At 39.1% G+C, this 17855-nt stretch overlaps 1 protein-coding gene across 1 annotated transcript in view; it reads left to right on the forward strand.

Annotated features, from left to right (window-relative positions):
* LOC100742756 (homeotic protein empty spiracles-like) overlaps positions 1-17855 on the forward strand; it is a 55096-nt gene that overhangs the window by 21021 nt on the left and 16220 nt on the right. The window contains 1 exon segment of the mRNA XM_012387146.3: positions 4780-4952. Coding sequence (XP_012242569.1) covers positions 4780-4952 — 173 coding nt within the window.

Raw genomic sequence — 17855 nt, forward strand, 5'->3', positions numbered from 1 at the left:
TCTCGAGGATCTCGCGCGTACGATAATGTGGAGAACTCTGAATATCGATAATAACGTCGATCGTGTGCACTCTCCTTTGGTCGTATTTAATTGCCACTTTATTTAATTTCCGTTTCTTTGAAAATGATAGTATTACGAAAGATAGAAAATACATATCCTTGAAAGGTATTGTTTGCGAGTTTTATGAGCCGAGCTGAAAGAAGACACGACAACATGTAGAAAGTTCGTAGAGTAACCGTGTTTCGGCTATAGACTCTTCTATGTGTCTATTTAAATGAATAAACATCCACGTAAAAAACTTTCTACTCTGCAATTGAATCGTAAGCTGGCGATCAAAGATACTCGACTATCGCTATCAGATAGAATCACGTAGATCCGTCGTAAATAGCGACTATCGAAGGAGGTTAAACCATAATTTTCTTATAACTCTGCGATACCAAGAAACTATGCATTGTGAATGTCATCGTTATGTAGTTAACTACATATAGTACATTTACTACGTACATATGTTTATAATATGTACTACATATACAGGGTGGTTGGTAACTGGTGGTACGAGCGGAAAGGGGGTGATTCTACGCGAAAAAGGAAGTCGAAAATATAGAATAAAAATTTTGTTTTTTAATTTTTCCATCGAGACAACGATCTACAGTGAGATCCGTTATAACGAGACGCGATAAAGTGCACGCGTACCGAGCGAAAATTCAAAGTCGATTTTCTCGAAAACAAAGCCTCGAAGGAAAAATTTTTATTCCATATTTTCGACTTCTTTTTTCGCGTAGTATCCACCAGTCACCAACCACCCTGTATATTAGCAGTGTTTATGAGTCAGCGGCCGTTTAATGTTAAACGAGAATAAAACGAGTATTGTATTCGATATAAATAATTACAAATTAGGATTGACACTTATTGATCGTTTATTAGATATGGAGAAATAGTCTGTGTTTCCAGTTTCAAATTTCGTCTGACTTTGTGCGCATCGATCTCTAAATATTAAAATATCTCTGATCATTTTTGTCACTTAATTTCTCATTTACCATTTTCTTATTGTTTCGATTCGATGGGTAATTTTTATTGTTTCTGTATCTCGAACTTTCGAAATACATTCGCTGAGAGGTGGTGGTATATCAAACATCTGTGACGTGTATCGTTGCATTGTCACTGAGAATAAAGTAAATCGTTTTAACGATATCATCAACTTCATCATCGGCTTTATTTAGTTAAAATACGAAGAGAAGGCTGTATTAAACATACTCGTTAGTCACGCTAAGATTGCCAAACCACGTATTACTTTCAAAATTAAACGAATCTATAGAAATATGAATTCGAACGAAGAAGAGTTGTTCGTTTTGCGTTTTTAAAAACGCAAAAACATTTTCTACGTTCGATAAATTATAAATTACGTTGCCCCAATGTTCTGATCATAACTCGGTTCTGAGAAAACATGTTCAAAATTATCAAACATCTCACACGTTATATATATATATATATATTACTCGAATAATTTCATTAATTGGAATTAATAAGAAATCGATTTATGTCATATATATTTAGACGTCATATGGTTGGTTAACGATCTGACGATCGAGAAAGTAATTAGTTTATATCAAGTTTCGATCGTCTTCTTCTCTTTCAATTAATCGTCGATTAATCATCGAATGGTTAGGAGAAGTTGTCCGTTCGCATCGACAGAAGGTGACGTTTCTGGAAAATAGAGTCACGACCAAGGTATTAACGTTTCTATCCATCCGTGCAACAACTTTTCACGCAATAACGACGTTAATGATCAGTCAGATGTTATCGAATAATAACTGCAATTATTAATAGATTATCGAATCGCGACTCGCGTGGATTTCGAATTAATCGACGCGTTTAATGCGACGGGGCCTTCGTGCTCGTTGTTGCCTGGTTGTATCGCCTCTTACCAAGGAATAATTAATGAGCTGGTAATAGTGGTCTTAAGTATACCGGGAACATTTTTCATCGTTCCTCGCGATTCTTGAAACTTTAAAATGGATAAAAGCATCGAATGGTGCAGAATCGTAATTTCATGGAAGGAAGGGTATCTATTATCTTGCAACTGGCGTCTGAATAAAATTTCAAAGAATTAAGAATTCAACGTCTAAAAAACTAAACATCGATCACACGAAAGCTACGTATTTATGCATTTATTTTCCTCTACTCGCGTTTCGTTCGTATTAATCGCCGTATGAACGTTAGATTTTGCATCGAAGGGAATTTCGAGAAAATAATCGGGTGACATTTTTATTTAACCGTTAGTTTTCAGACTTTGGACTTTTGTACTTCGAATGAACGTCGATGTTGAACGCTAAACGAGCTATTGGAGTAAACATAACATTATTTCAATTGTCGCGAGAAAGAACGAAAGAAGAATTTCGAACCAGCAAACCCGGTTGCTTCCCACGAAAATACGATATAAAGTAAAAAGAAAAGAATAAGGGGAAAATTAATGTAAATTCATAAAATGACATAGAATCTCGAGGACAAGAAGAAATATCACTGATTCCGGTAATTGATCGAAATAATTGATGGTAGTAATCGCGACACGTGTTCAGCCGCTATTCACAGGAACAAAAGGAAGCTAAGAGCTAATTCAGTTCACGGGCTGCCGATCGATCGGACGAGGAGTCGCATTGCCATGCAAACGCATGAAATGTTAACTGGGTCTTTAAGTCGCACGCATGGTGCGCGTTTCTCGATCGAGAAGGTCGAGGTAGAAAAGAGACCGCTTTAATGGCCACATCACGTATGCACGCGCTGGCTTAAATAAGACGCGTTTTCCACGTGCTTCGTACGTTCCTTACGATCTCGGGTTCTCGTCTAAACGCATACCCTTGATAGATGTTGCCTTGGCCGCTTGTAAACAATGCTACCAGCATGATCAAACAACGATTGTCAGTCATCCACAGGTTCTCGATGATCGATCGTGCGCTTTGAAAGTTACAGCACACTTTATTCTTATTTTCTGCTTTTTTAATCATTCGTTTACCTATTTGCACGCGATACGTTGAAAGATTTAATTCTTTATATTCTGTCGAGTTTACCGTATAAAATGCCGCGTTGGTGATGTGAAAATTTTCATTCGTCGTTTTCACTGGTAAAATTAAATTTGCAAATTATTTATGCTCCGTTTCTTTCTTCGTATAAAGCTGTAGATTCGATTCTAGACGTTGGCGAATTTCTAGAAACGCATATTTATCATATCGAAGTCTATATTAAATCGCATTTAGAAATAACGAGGAGTTTTGCGTTCGCTGAAGTGTGATGTTTAATCTATCTGAATTATACACCGATGCTAATTTTATCCGGATGATTCACGTAGATATCCTTTGATCTTAAATATCAAATAGTTCCTCTCCATTTGTTTATACTCTTTTAACGATTAGCTATTACTCGAATTGATATTGGATTTCTCCGCAGGCGCGTTATCTTCCACGCGAATTTCTAATAATTCAATTCGAATTATTATCCAACACGCGACAACTCGCTCCTCGTACGTTTTCGAAATAGAAATTATTACTTCCAAAAAGTTTCCCTCTACGATCGTATTCGACTGAACGATTTGATTAATTTATCGCATAATAAAGATTTCTAGAATATTAAAGGTCGAAAGTTAAGTCAGCATATTATAATCGAATCGTACGACGATATTAATCACGGTTACATAATCGAGAATGGAAGCTGGCGAAACGAAAAGGGATAAAAAGAGCGAAATCGAATTCGATCGAGGTCGGAAAGTAGCTCGGGATAGCTGGGACCCGCTGGTCGAGAGAATCGAGCGATTTATCGTCCCGAGCTTTCCCGGCAAAGTATCCCCGGCCGACTTCCGGCAGACGTAGGTATCGGTCGATCGACATGACTCTTTCGAGGTGGAATACTCAATTACCGAGCGAGCGGACTTCTAGGTAGCCAGCGGCTCGTGCAGTTCGTGTCCGTTTTTCTCTTTTTTCCTCTTTTCATTTTCTTTTTCTTCTTTCCTTTCCTCCCCAACCCTCATTGTTCACTGACTCTTTATGAACGAACGAAGCTTGCGTGTCGTTCGTTCCTGACGACGCGTGGACAATGTCGATGACGAGCGTCGTTTAAAAATTAATCGTCACCTAATGAATTTTCCCTGAATCGCGTTATCTAATGTAATTTAACATTTTCTCTCGTTACGTCGAAAATTTCTTTCTTCTCGCAAGTTTTCTATTCCCCTTGTGCTTTGTATTTTCTTTAGGTTCCTTTAGGTGTTTCGTTCTCCGTTTCTCGTTACGTTCAATCTTTTTACCTTTCGTTCTCCGACTTTTTGAATTTTATGAACAGTTAATACCTGGACAGTTAAGTACATGGAATCGAAATTGTAGTATCTTCGAAAAATGGGAATTTTGTTCAAGTTAGAAGAATCCAAGTTGGAAGTAAGAGCTTGAGTAACGTAATAGCGTGCTTAATTTAGGTAGCAGATGTTAAGATACAGCGTGTACGCGATTCAATCTTCCACGAGAGAACTGGATCGTTTATCTTGGAGCCAAATTTTCTTTTCTTTACCGACCTAAGCTTTCAAATCATCCGAGAAAGTTGTAGGATATTTATCAATGTCTCCGGCGCGGTGTATAATTGTCGAAATTCTTTCCAATAAAAATTGAGCAGAGAGAGATCCGAGTAATTTAAACTTAACTAGTATCAATTTCCTCTTTAAAAAAGAAAGGAAAAGAGAATTCCAGTTAAACGTCGAATCGCGACACTGACTAATTCATGGGTTTCTTGCGCGTGTTCCAGGCCCCGACATACCAGGCTTTCTTCTGCAGCCATTCAGGAAGCCGAAGAGAATAAGGACGGCCTTCAGCCCCAGTCAGTTGCTCAAGCTGGAGCACGCGTTCGAGAAAAATCACTACGTCGTCGGTGCGGAGAGGAAGCAGTTGGCGCAGGCGCTCTCGTTGACGGAAACGCAGGTAACATCCTCCGCCTATTCCATAGAATCAACCCTTTGCGCTCCATATTTTTGTCGCACAGTGTTAGTATTGATCCTATATTAAATCGATAGTAATTCGAAGCATTACGTAGAACCTTGTAGACCGCAAATGTTTACGCACTTACGGGAAATTTCAAAGTACGTAGAAAATGCACAACGATCGCAAGTGTATATAAAATATTCAGAGCAAAATATTCGATTCTGCGCTGCAGCTTTTCCTAAACCTTCCTCATTCGTCCCATCCTATTTCGTCCGAGAAAGCTTTACGCGACCCCAGTTACGTAAAAAGGTGCATAATATAGATATACAAACGTATACATCGATCGGTAATAAATCGAAGAAGTTTAATTTTAATTGTAATTTTAGTTGTAATTTTTAACGATTCTCCGTTATTTGATTAATCCGAAACATATTGGCGAGATAAGCAGAATTAAAGAATTAAATCTTGGCTGCGTGTTTGATATAACAGAATACGTTCAACGTTTTTTTTTTAATTAATCGGTACTTTGATATTTTACAATTGTGACGTTATGTTGTGATAGATGTGTAGGATAAAATGTTGTTACAATTGCGTTTAAGATAATCTTAGAAATCGTGATCCTAGTTCCAAGCAAATACTTAAACGATTTTCTAAAAAGCTTGTGTTCTAAATGTATGCCGTGTAGTAGCTCGGTGAATTCTTTATGATCTTTGCACGACAGATGATCGACAGTTTTCGTTTCACTGGCGTATAGCAGTTGGAAAAATGTTCACCTACTCACAATCCTGTTACCATAGTACTTTCTAGTGAAGTATTTAAGTTCCATTCCTCTCGTTGTTCGCAAATATATGAATTTGCATAAATATTCGTACTTTAATAACGATCTGTTAAATCGAATATAAATTCTGGAGAAGAAAAACGTATAACAATCGTCGTATACTGTTCATAACTTCGATAACGATTTCAATGCTTAGCTTACGTTAGGCGAATTCTAAGGAGGAAGTGGCGCTCGTCTCGATATAAATCTTTCTAAATTCATCAGAAAAATTAGGATCCTTCTATAAAAGAAGAGAAAATCGAAATTTGATGGATTTCGTGCAATTTCACGGAGCCTGGCTGCGATCAGATCGAATGTCGTGCAATTAAATATCGGCAATTAGTAAGTTAAAAGGGTAGGAATAGAAGACGAGGTGATGGGCTGATGAGCATCTCGCCGCTGCAGAACAATTATTTCCGTCAAAACGGTTTACAGAAAACGGAGAAAAAAATGAAAACTCGCGTCGGGTAGAGGATCCGCTAGGTCGAGCCGAGCGTCGTGGCTAATTACCCGGCAATTAGAACCGTAATTACAACGCGGTCGGATGCAAGGGCGCGAAGCAGTTCAGCCGGCATCAAATTACTCCGTTTAACGAGAACGGCTATTCAATTATCGGGAACGTGGACAAAATTCCGCGGCTATCTCACGCACTGCATCTAAAGCCGCGTGCACAATGTCACCGAGTTTCTTTAATTTCGATCTTTGAATTATGCTCCGAGTCTTTTAAGATTCACGTCTAGATTCCGAATTCTGTTATAATTGAGAGAAGTTTCTTGAACAACTCTATTATTCTTCGATTATTTCGATAACTGGATGGGAAATTAAGGGTATGTTTGTGCGAGTTTTAATAGCAAGCTTTGAAATTTTGTGCAGAGTGCCGCGGAAAAAAGTAAAAATTCGTCTTTCGCGTTCTGATACCAATCCGTCAAAGGGAGACGTACGCGAAGTCTAACGTCAGGAATCAAAGGAAAATGATTGCGACACAATTTGCAAGATCTTTCTCAGAGATAATTCTATATTCGATTAATCCGATACGGTGCCAAATTTGGTGGAGGGATTTAACATCTAACCTAAGCGAAATAAGATTTTACCTCGATGCTAACCTCGAAAATGCATCGCTCTAAATTCAGACCTCCGACACAAAAACTTTTCATCTATAATATGGCAGAAGCGTTCGAGGCGTAATCTGCCTTAACAAGGGCCCATAAATCTTAAGTTGCCGTTTCCACCATCTTTCGATCCTATCTCGCCACCTAACCTCCTCTCTACTTAAATCAATCTTCACCTTGCAACCTACCATAGAAACTTCATACAGCAACGAAACCGATCTGACACCGGTTTCCGAGACTAGTTTCGCAAATCAGCGTCCATCACACCCCATAATTCCCAAAGTATCTCTACATCTACCTCCGGAGCAGGCCTTAAGCCAGTTTCCATGGATGCAGAGGAACGCGCAGTGGCCTTTATTCGTTCCCTTAATGGTCGAAACGTACGAGAAAGTAGGGACAGGAGCGAGTAACGAGAGGTTTCATATGCTAATAGCCGATCGAGGGGTGGCGAATTTTAGGGTGGTGCGTGTGCTGTGCTTCTGTTTCTCTGTGTGCATGCACGGAGCTCGTGTAAAGCGGTGCGTGTTGCTGCACGATCCAGATGCATTACGTGCATATATCACGGACAGGCGTCGCGTTATGTATTCCATGGGCGTAACACGGTTCAAAAAAAGGGAGAGGGCAAGCGTAAAGGGGAGAGCGTAGCGGGGTGGTATTGTGAATTTAAGCCGGGAGAATGGAGGAGAGCGGCTCGACGCCATCTTGGTGTCACGGTGGAAACAGGCTTTCGCTCTTCCGCGTCCTCGACTTTGGCCCCTCGTTTTCTCCGCGCCCGCAATTTTCCGCTAATGGCAAATAGAAACTTTCTCGCGGGGGAAATTTGTGGCTTCTCGCGATTAAAGATTATATCGGTTTTGAGCGATGTAGATTTTCAGCGGTGTATGCAGTATAACCTTAGATGGTATCTAACCTGTAAAAATGTCCATCTAACGCAATTTGCATAAATGTATAGGAGCGTAAGATTTTGCACTGGGATTAAGTCGAGTTAGTTAGAGGGCCTGTTTTACTCGTAGAAATTCCAATTTCTCGCGAATTGTACAGGCCAATTTATGGCCAAATTATGTTTTATTTGTAGAAATTTGAATCTTCCGCGGTTATATAAATCTACGAAACTGTATAAAACTGTAAAGTTCGATCTGTGGCAGTTTTTTTTTTTTTTAATGACTTTGGAACTTTTTTTCTTCGATAAAGGTTTCGATGAATTTCGATGAATACGTAAGTTCGAGGATGATAGGTTTCCGATTGAAATTGGATGGTGTTCGCTGTTGCTCGTCCCGTAAAAATTCTCTAGCATCCACGAAATACGTAGGATTTTGTAAGATAAAAATTTCTGGGAGCGTAATTACGCAAAGCAGGGGCGAGGAAGAATGATCGCGTCGTTAAGGTTGTGTTTGAGATGCAATTAACGTGGAACGGTACAAGTTCAAGTGGCACTTAGTGACCCTCTAAACACCGCGCATAGATGGTTGCGTGTTGCGCGTTTTACAAGCCTGTGCTTAACTCGTGCTCGTTAATTAAACTTATTAAGCGAACTCGCTATTTATGCAAGATAACTAAAGCAAACATTTGAGTCAGTTTATTAGTCATTACGGCCGGGCGAGTGAACTTTTCAAGGGGAAAAAATTTCGATAATTTTCGATCGAACGTCTGGCAATTTCTTTCTTAGAAAATTTACTTTATTATTTTAATTGAAGATACGAGAAACAATTGATGGTAATTGATGTGTGTTTTGCATAATGCTTATTCACGACACAGTGTCGGACGTTAATCACTGGTTGTACTTCATTATCTGATTCATCGAAGAGGAAAATAATAAAACTGGCAATCAGATAGAAAAATCAGATTGTAGGATTACAAACGCTACTTAAGAGCAAATCTGTTATTCAAGTCGCAAATGTACATATACTTAGACCGTTCTAGACAACCTTCTATTTTTCTTTGAACGAAAGGAACGAAAATATCAGAGGTTGATTAAATTCTTCGCTATAATACCTTTTCCTTTTTCATATTTCTTTGAAATCAAAAAACATACTGGCTTATTTTTCGTTTTTATAAATAACTTTACATTATGAAGGATCACGTGTCCTTTTCTTTCGAATATTTCTGTCACAACATTACGTCCAATGTACAGAATACCGCAAACTATCATTGACACTCGAAAGATCCTTCTTTCGTAGTAATATTGCGTTTATTGCTAAAACTTTCGCATTCTACAAACTTTCAGTAAAATTTGTTTCGATCTTACTCGATTCGCTTCGAACATTATGCAAACCTATTCACAGATTGAAATCTACAGTCTAAAATAACGCGATCCAAATTATGAAAAACAATGGAAATTACAGTCTGAATTAAGAAGAAAAAAAAGACTGATAGTTAAAGAAGACAGGCGTACAACTACTACACAAATTCACCAAAGGCGAATCGCGTGTATACTCGCATAAGCGCGCCAAACCGCTTGTTCTCGCTTGTTAACATTCATAAAGCGGAGCATGAGTTACACGCGACCCTGTGGCCCTCATTAGGCCCCTAATTACGCGCGATTAGCCTCGTAATTATCCAACGAATACCTTACGCGCAATTCGACTTAAATCGCAATCTCGTTTGGCACGAAGAGAAAATTTTCCTGTAAATTTAGATGTACGACAGTTTCCATGGCTGGCGGATAATTGACACACGTAATCGCTATTTGTGAACCACCGATGGTGTTTGATTTAGCAGTCACGTCTGAAAATTTCTCGATTCCTAATTATTTTATCCGTTTCCAGAGAGGGAGAAAGAGAGAGAGAGAGTAAACGCAGAAACGTTTGATAAAGCGTATGGTTAGGTATGTGGTGTCATTTTACGTGCAAGTCTTTGCCGTTTGAAACTTTAGTCTCTAATGAGTTAACGATTAAGAGCTTGATTTAGTGGTCTTTAGCGATTGCGTGATGACGGCATGATTTTAGTGACTAATGGGTAGATTGCCGAGTGACGTTAAAGAAACGCAATTTAAATAGAGATTTTTAAATTACAGATAAAATAGCGATACAGCTGTAAGCTCTTAAATCTTACAGAGTAGCGTTATGAAACAGAGATATATACGCTGGCCTCTATCTTAAGTTAGAAAAGAGATCAATGCAATTTTCCATGATCAATGACACCGGGTCGATATGTCGCATTCACAGAACACAGTAAAAAGATGTTGAATTACGTTTCAATAAACGTGGCAATATCATTCTGATTTTATGATTTCATAGAAACTAGAAAATGGAAAAGAAGGCCCGTAATTCGAATTTATCATACGTAGTAGCGGATTAACTATATGAAATTTGTTATCTCAGGCCAATAAGAAATCAACGTTACTTTCCTATCGATGTCAGAATCTTTTGAAAATTGAATATCCTTTTTCGTCGATCTCCTATCGCGTAAAATCCAAATTGTTTCTCTGATCTTCCAACAACAAACTCTCACCGCACGTATCTTTCCAATAAATTCAAACGGTCGTATTATAAATCATCGATAAATATCGCAGAACATCGTGCCGACAATTACTGTTAAAATCCAAAATTAAAGACGCGATGATGAAACGATAAGCTCGATGGCTCCTAATTACCAAGGTGCCTCCTCCACGCGATTCTTTAATTAAAATATGTCCGAGGTTCTCGGTGGGAACGTCCAGACGTGCTGTTCAGGACTACTGTTGATGGTTTTACAACGTTGATCTGTTATTATAATAAAGTTATGGTCACGCTAATAACTATCCCTATGACCGTATTTTGCGAGATTGTTATCGTTAACGTTGTTAAATTTTCATTAAGTTGGCTGCATGTTAAAAGCTAAGGATTTGTTAACAAGCGTCGAGAGACGGATAAAGGGCAATTAGTAAACGTTAACGAGGCCGGTAACAGTGGCTTTTCCGCCATCGATACAAGACGATGCGTTTCGGCGATTCTTCTTTCCGCCGTTGCGAGATTTGAATGAGAATTTATTATTTCCTCGCAGCTTCATAGATACGTATTTTCTTTTTTTTTCTTTTTTTCATCGGGTACTTTTTTAACTGTTTTGTATTCTGAGCGTTATGGAAGGAGAGATAGTTAATTGCTTCGCGTTATCTCGATCATCGTTAAATTCTTGTTAAACGGTTACCAATAGTTCAGGCAAAGCTAACGATCGATAGATTCGAAGTTAACGAAGCCAGAAACTTTCCTGACTTAATTGATTCTTATTATTTCTGTTATCATCCTTGGCATTACCCTTTTGACCAATTTTCATTCTATTTCCACAATTTCCCCAACTATATTATTAACTATGTTATTAGCCAAACCATATTATAACCCATTAGCCAGGTACGTTACATTAACGCAACGTTTCATTTGTGATTTTCCCTCAGTCAATTCGTATCACGGAATCTCATCCAACTGAATTGAATTCACGTTGTGATGGTACAAGGCAATTCCACAAATTTACTCGACATCTTTCCCAGTTACTATTTTTTTATCTACCTAAACGCTAGATGTAATTTTATGATAGCCGAAGAAAATGAACTACGTGTCTTTGTTCGAATCATAAAAATCAGCTTATTTAATGAACATCCGCATTGTGTATTGTACTGTGACCGAACGATAACTTACATTATTTGCGTCTCTTAATAACCTTTTCATCAATGTAACTTCCATCGTTTTACTGGTCGGCCTTTAATTAATTAAGAGACACTAAAGGAGGTAGCTGCTGAATATCGTTAAACCTATCGTTTCAACGTGCAGAAATATTTCAGGAAAGGGTGCAGCGATATTTCGTCGACCCCCCGTAATATCAAAAAAGGACCGAAGCAAAGCGAAGCAATTTTCTCTCGTATTTCGTGCTTCGTTTTTACGTGGGCTAGACCGCTAGGCAAGCCTGATTCCGGCCCGTCCAATTATCCTCGCTTAGTAATTCTGTTTTTGCACGGCGAAATATGAAACTGAGGCCCTTCTTCTCCTCTTTGTTATCGCTGCAGTTGAAATCGCGAACGATGTAAGAAAAAGAAACGAAAAAGAAAAAGAACAGAAGAAGGAGTAAGAAAGAGAACTAATTGTTAGGCCTGGCGAGATCATGCATGCGGAAAAGGTTCGTCCCGGGGGATGCAAATGCGTCGGTTACTGGATCGCTCGGTTTTATTGCCGCTGACGAGCTTTCACGTCGCAATTAGCGCGCCGACGCTCCGGTTAAGCAATTAAAGACGAACGAGTACGTTTGTGTAGATGGCGCGTGAACCCGAAGAACCGAATTGATGAAGAGATAACAAGCAGCATCGAGCAGGTGAATATGTTGTCGCTCTTGTCCCAACTGTTCCGTGCCCATGTTTGGCTCGTGTCATTCATCGGTTGTGAAATTCGTCGCGTTTCGCGTTGATGCGTAAGATCGAGAAATTGGCTAATGAAATTCTTAATTAAAGGAATTTTTTTTTTTAATTAGACCAACTTCTGCAGATTGAATCCGCTGACGGTCGGCGATAAAAATAAGCCTATAGTTATATATATCGATAAAGTATATCATTTATTTTGTGCAGAAAAATGTAAATATTAATTTAAAGTTGTTTGTTAATTAACGTGCGTAGTACAAGGGTCGGTAAAAATAAAGTAAAAGTAAACTTCATTGATATACGACTGTATCTGAATGTAAACTATTATGTACATGAAATCTAATTATACGAATTGTTTGTCTCTTGACGACTTCATGTAAGTGGAGTTCTACTATATATCATCGGTTGCAAATGGGTTAATTGGCGAGGATGTAATTATGCAGAGGTGTGTGGAAGATATGATGGAAGAGTTGGAAAGTTGTCAGGATGATTAAAGGTGTGTTGCCTTAAGGTGGGCATTCTGCAGATTTTTTATCCATTGACAAGTATGCATTGTAATTATCTGCAGGCAGAAGACGAGATGAAACTATTAGAACGTTGCCAAAGGGACGGAAGAAGAGATCTTGCGACAGAGATGCTTTATATTCAACGACGTGATCGTGGAAAAACGAGGGTGCAAAATGTTACAGCAGCGTCTGGCACTAAGTTTGCGTTGAAAATTTGGTTCCAAGATTTTTTGGCAAAATGTCGCTGGATTTTTTCGATAAACCATAGACGTTCGATTCTGTAATATCTTCTGTCGTTTTCCAAGTTCGTCGAATAAAAATCATGCTCCGCGTATATGTAACAATCCTCTGAGAAATAATTTTCTTGATTATAGACTTCCTAATAATTAAGACGAAACGTATATTTCGTTACGTTATATAAAATCGACATGAAACATTGCTCCAAAATCAATAGCAATCAATCGTTCAAACTATAAAGAACTATTTAACAAACTATAAAGAAAGGAGGGAATCACGAACATGTGCTTCGACTATGGAAAAAGCGTTGCAGGGATAGTCGCAGGATTAATGACGCGAATCATTTTCCATCGGAGCTTTTAAAATTGATACCACGCTGACGACTTTAATTGATTACGAGGCCGCCGGAAGACGATTAATCTCCAACCCTTCTCCGGATTTCGATCAACGTTTCGCATCGATGATTAATGCCAATATCGCTACAATGTTGATGACTCGGGGCTGTAAACTCGATGTGCGTATACATGTTGCCACGTGTGTTTGTGTGTGTGTCGTTAGAAACGATCCACCGAGCAACAGCGTTAACTTTCTCTAATAAATCCACGACAACGACACACGTCGAATAAACATCGTAGCGCGAAGACGATTCTTACGAAGCGAAGATAAAGCACGGAAGAAGAGGAGACGCGTGTGATCAATTATTCGCCATAACGTAATGATGTTTCGTCGAATTTTTGAAGACGAAGAAATGCGAATTATTCGCCGTACCGTTTAATCGGTAGCTTATGTTTATGATAGCAGTGTATCCCAGTGAATATACTTTCACGGAATATTCTGCGATAGTTGCTGCAAGTTCGTAGACTATTTGATCGCATTTGAAACGTGAAATTGATGTCGTTTCGAAAGTTGATTTATAGAGCAGGCGAATCGTTCGAAATGACTTTTCCATCGAACGTTTTATGTACCGATTGATCGAACGAAGATTTCGCTGTCGGAAGAAATTGAAAATTCACAAGCTTAAACAAACGAATACAAACTCTTACATTAACGAACATCTTACAATGATCCAACTAACTCGAGAAGCGACTATCGTTTGCTTCGATATTTCGTTCCATATAATCTAACTTTGTTCAACTCAATCGATAGCTCTGTTGAAAAACTTTCAGACAGCCAAGCTCCACGTTCCAGCAGAAAGTTTACGATACAAATTGCGAATATAACGTGCGAATTGCAACGTAACCATTGCCGTATAATCCAATCTTAGTTTATAATCCAAACACAGACGACAGTTTCGTCGAAGAAAACTTGGAGAAAGGCGAGTTCCAAATTTCAAGGGAAACTTTACGATGCAAATTGTACGAATCGCGATGTGACTATTCTCCTGTAACGTCGCATTAATCGCAATGTAAACCGAGTATTGAATCGAGCATCATTCGCCCGGATACCACGCGACTCGGATGTTTCGTACCAATCATCGTGACTCTCGCATCTCGGGCTTACGATCTCGAGTCATTAAACCGTCGGTACACGGGCAATAAGATCTGCAAGTCCATGCATCAGAACGGACGATCTTAGCGTGGAGGAACGATCGGTATCGCCGTGTGCTCGTAAACCTCGAAACCAGCTCGAGAGACGGAAGATCGAACCTGGCCCGATAATTAACAGCGCAAAACCAATCGAGATCGGCCGCTTGTTTGCAAACCAGAAGATGGACCGTTGCTTTACAAAGTTGCATTAACGAGCATAGGGAAAAACTAACAAGAGAACGCCCCAATGGATTTGTATCTTGGTCACCGAAGAATTATCGATGTCTCGACGTAAGAACTCAAACAGCATTAAGCACGATTGTCCGTGATTAATAGCGGCGTGCGGGCAAGAGATGAAGTATGAGACAGATTATTAGCGGACGAAGAAGAAACGATCGACGAGAGAAACAAAACCGAGGAAAGTTGCAAAAGGAAGAACAACCGAACACGTCAGCGGTTAACACCTACAATTAGCGAGGCAAAGAGATCAACAGCTGGTAACGTGTTAATAAATCATCGAGCGGATCGTCGTCTCGAAAGAATAAAGGTAATAAGTAATTGCGGAAATAAAAACACTTTGAACGAGTGACGAGTGAGATTTCAAACGACAGATTGAGAGAGAAAGTCCAAAATGTCGATCTCCGATCATTACGCGCACCATGAAATCGTTACGGATCGATCGTGAATATTTATATGTAGATTGGTATTTTCGTGATCACAGGTGAAGAAATGAAAACCAGAGCAGAGGTTTCTGTTTCACCTACTAAATATTGAATATCTTGCTTTTCAATATTTCATCCTACATATTTTTGTATATTATGCAAATTCAGACCTCTTTTTGCACTCCTTTAAGTCATAACTAGCGAGGCAAAGATCTAAAATTCCTAACGGGTTAATAAATCATAATATTGTCCTCATAAAAATGGAAAGCGGTAAACTAACAGCAGAAATAAGAATCTTCGAAATAAGAGAAGACTCTAACGGCGCTGACATTCCAAACGAGAGAGAGAGAGAGAGTCTTTTGCTATTATTCTAAGCACGAAATTGCCGTGTTTTTCATAGTTGATTGTAAGTAGGTACTTATTAGCAGTTATAATTAACGAGACATTTGGTTGGTAAGCAGAAAAGAAGGTCAGCAGTAAATCAGACATTTGTCGTCGCGGTCGTTCTTGCATATAGGTACCTGTCTAGACCTTACAAAGTAATCGGTCGAGTATGGTTAACACCGGTTTAAGCCGGGTCCGTAAATCATCCAGTTAATTGCCGCTTATCAGCGTAACGACAGAAACGTCTTTTCGCGGCTGTAGGAAGGCCAAGGGAGGCGGAGAACACGAAGGACAATGAAAGGGGTCTGTGGATGGTACAGCGTTGGTCAAACGTTGCTCTAGATCGAATTTATTTCACGTCTCTTATTTGTTATTTGAAATTTTCAAACAGGAGAGACGGGTTAATATACTGTATAAAATATAGGTTCCATTCGAGACGCTAATAGTTTGTTTCCATCGGTTTTTATCGATCCTCATCGATAAAACGAAATTGGTTTGTCAGAAAGAAGTATTCCTCGAGGAGTACACAGATGTATGTAGTGTCATAATAGATGGGATATTATAGTTTTGAATAAAAATATAATGGATAAGTAATGGTTCGCATTTTACGCGAGGAATACGAGATTCATATCGATTAGGAATTGAAAGAACGAATTGGAATTAAATAACGTATAAACGATCACGTAGAAGTAATAAGAATATTAATAAGTAATAACTAATTCCAGAGGATGAATACAAAGTTTCCATTCGAAATAAGTAAAAAGTAATTACATACTTTGAACAAGGATATAACGGTTAAACGAGTTTCTTTTCGATGGAGAATACTCAAAATGTACCCCATGAACGAGTTAAGGAATTAAAAAGTAAAATCACATAACCAATCAACGGATAACGAATAAACGAGTAGAAGACCGAAATTGAATAACAGCTAAACGAATAACGAATAAAATGTTAAGAAATAAAAATCTATTTAAATAACGTTCAATTCTGAGGAATACGTTTTTGTTGTGGGTGCGCCCTAACGAACGAGAGCGCCGCCACGGGGCCTGTTGCGCCTGCGCAGTGCATCGAAATCGTCTCGCGGGCAAAATAAACGCGGCACGGCCATATATTCTCGACGCGAAATACGCGGTGATATTTACTGCAACGTTATTAGCATGCTGGACTGTATATTACCGCGTAATTTGCATCGGGTTTCAGTTGGCCGGGTACGCGGCCCCGCGTCGTTAACAACCTTATAATCTCGCGCGCACACCATCGTATCCCCGTTCTCTCCGTTTTTTCGTCGCTTCGCCTTAACCCGGCGTAATGCCGGGTCCGCATGGACGCGAGAACATTGTCGGGTGGTCGCTGCAGGCGTTTTTCGTCGTCATACTCTACACGTTCATCGCGAAGGGGTTCCAGATCCGTTGCCAACACCTCGGGCCACGACTCTCAATGTCTAATCAAATTCGGTTGTTGTTGAACAGTGGTGCAAATTGGAGATGATAACAGGTTACTCGTTTCAGGGTTCTTTGATCGTTCTGTGGATTCTCTGTGCACTCTCTGCCGGTGTCTTAGGACTGTACGTAGTTTTGAGCATCTGCTTTTTGTCGGCTCGCATTCTAGTTATTCTAGTTATTCGCGTTCGAAGTTATTTCTTGAGATTTTTATTTCGGCGAGGAAAATGAGAAAAGACAAAGTCTCCGCGATTCAAAAGACGACTGTGCCGGTGAATCCTTCAACCTGCGATACGCTTGTGTTCTATAAGTATTCATCTAACTGGAGTATAGAAATCGAAGAATATCTCGTACCTTTTGATGATACCTAATACCTTCTAATATAGTAAATACACTATTGTAATATCTCGAAAATATTCCCTTATATTTTCTTATTATATCTTTCGATTATATTTCTCGGTCAACCTAATTTCATTTCGTCAAAATGCTTACCACATTTTTTTTTTTATATCCGATTTCACGATTCGTTGAGCAGACTATACATTTGTCATTATTCCGTGTAATAGCTCCACAATGTTGCTAATTAGACGTCATTTAGTTGCTAAGAACGATAACATCGTCCTTGTAGGTTACGTTGTCATTATTCTAGGAAATTCTGCCGTATGTGAAACACTGTTGACTAATGTTCAAAGCGTAAAGCGGGATACTCAGTTGAGAAAGAATGTCACGATAACTGACGTATAGTGAACTGGTTGAATGTAAAATAGCGGTTAGCTGGGAAACAATGAAATATCAGTGTGCACGTTGATATTACTTCGCAGGTCGGTCACGTAGAGAGTACTGGATCAAACTGAAAGAAAAACGAATCTAATTGATCAAACCATCAGGCGTGCGCGCGCGCGA

Source organism: Bombus impatiens, unplaced genomic scaffold (genome assembly GCF_000188095.3).
Source record: "Bombus impatiens unplaced genomic scaffold, BIMP_2.2 scf_0452, whole genome shotgun sequence".
In the NCBI taxonomy this organism is placed as follows: domain Eukaryota; kingdom Metazoa; phylum Arthropoda; class Insecta; order Hymenoptera; family Apidae; genus Bombus; species Bombus impatiens.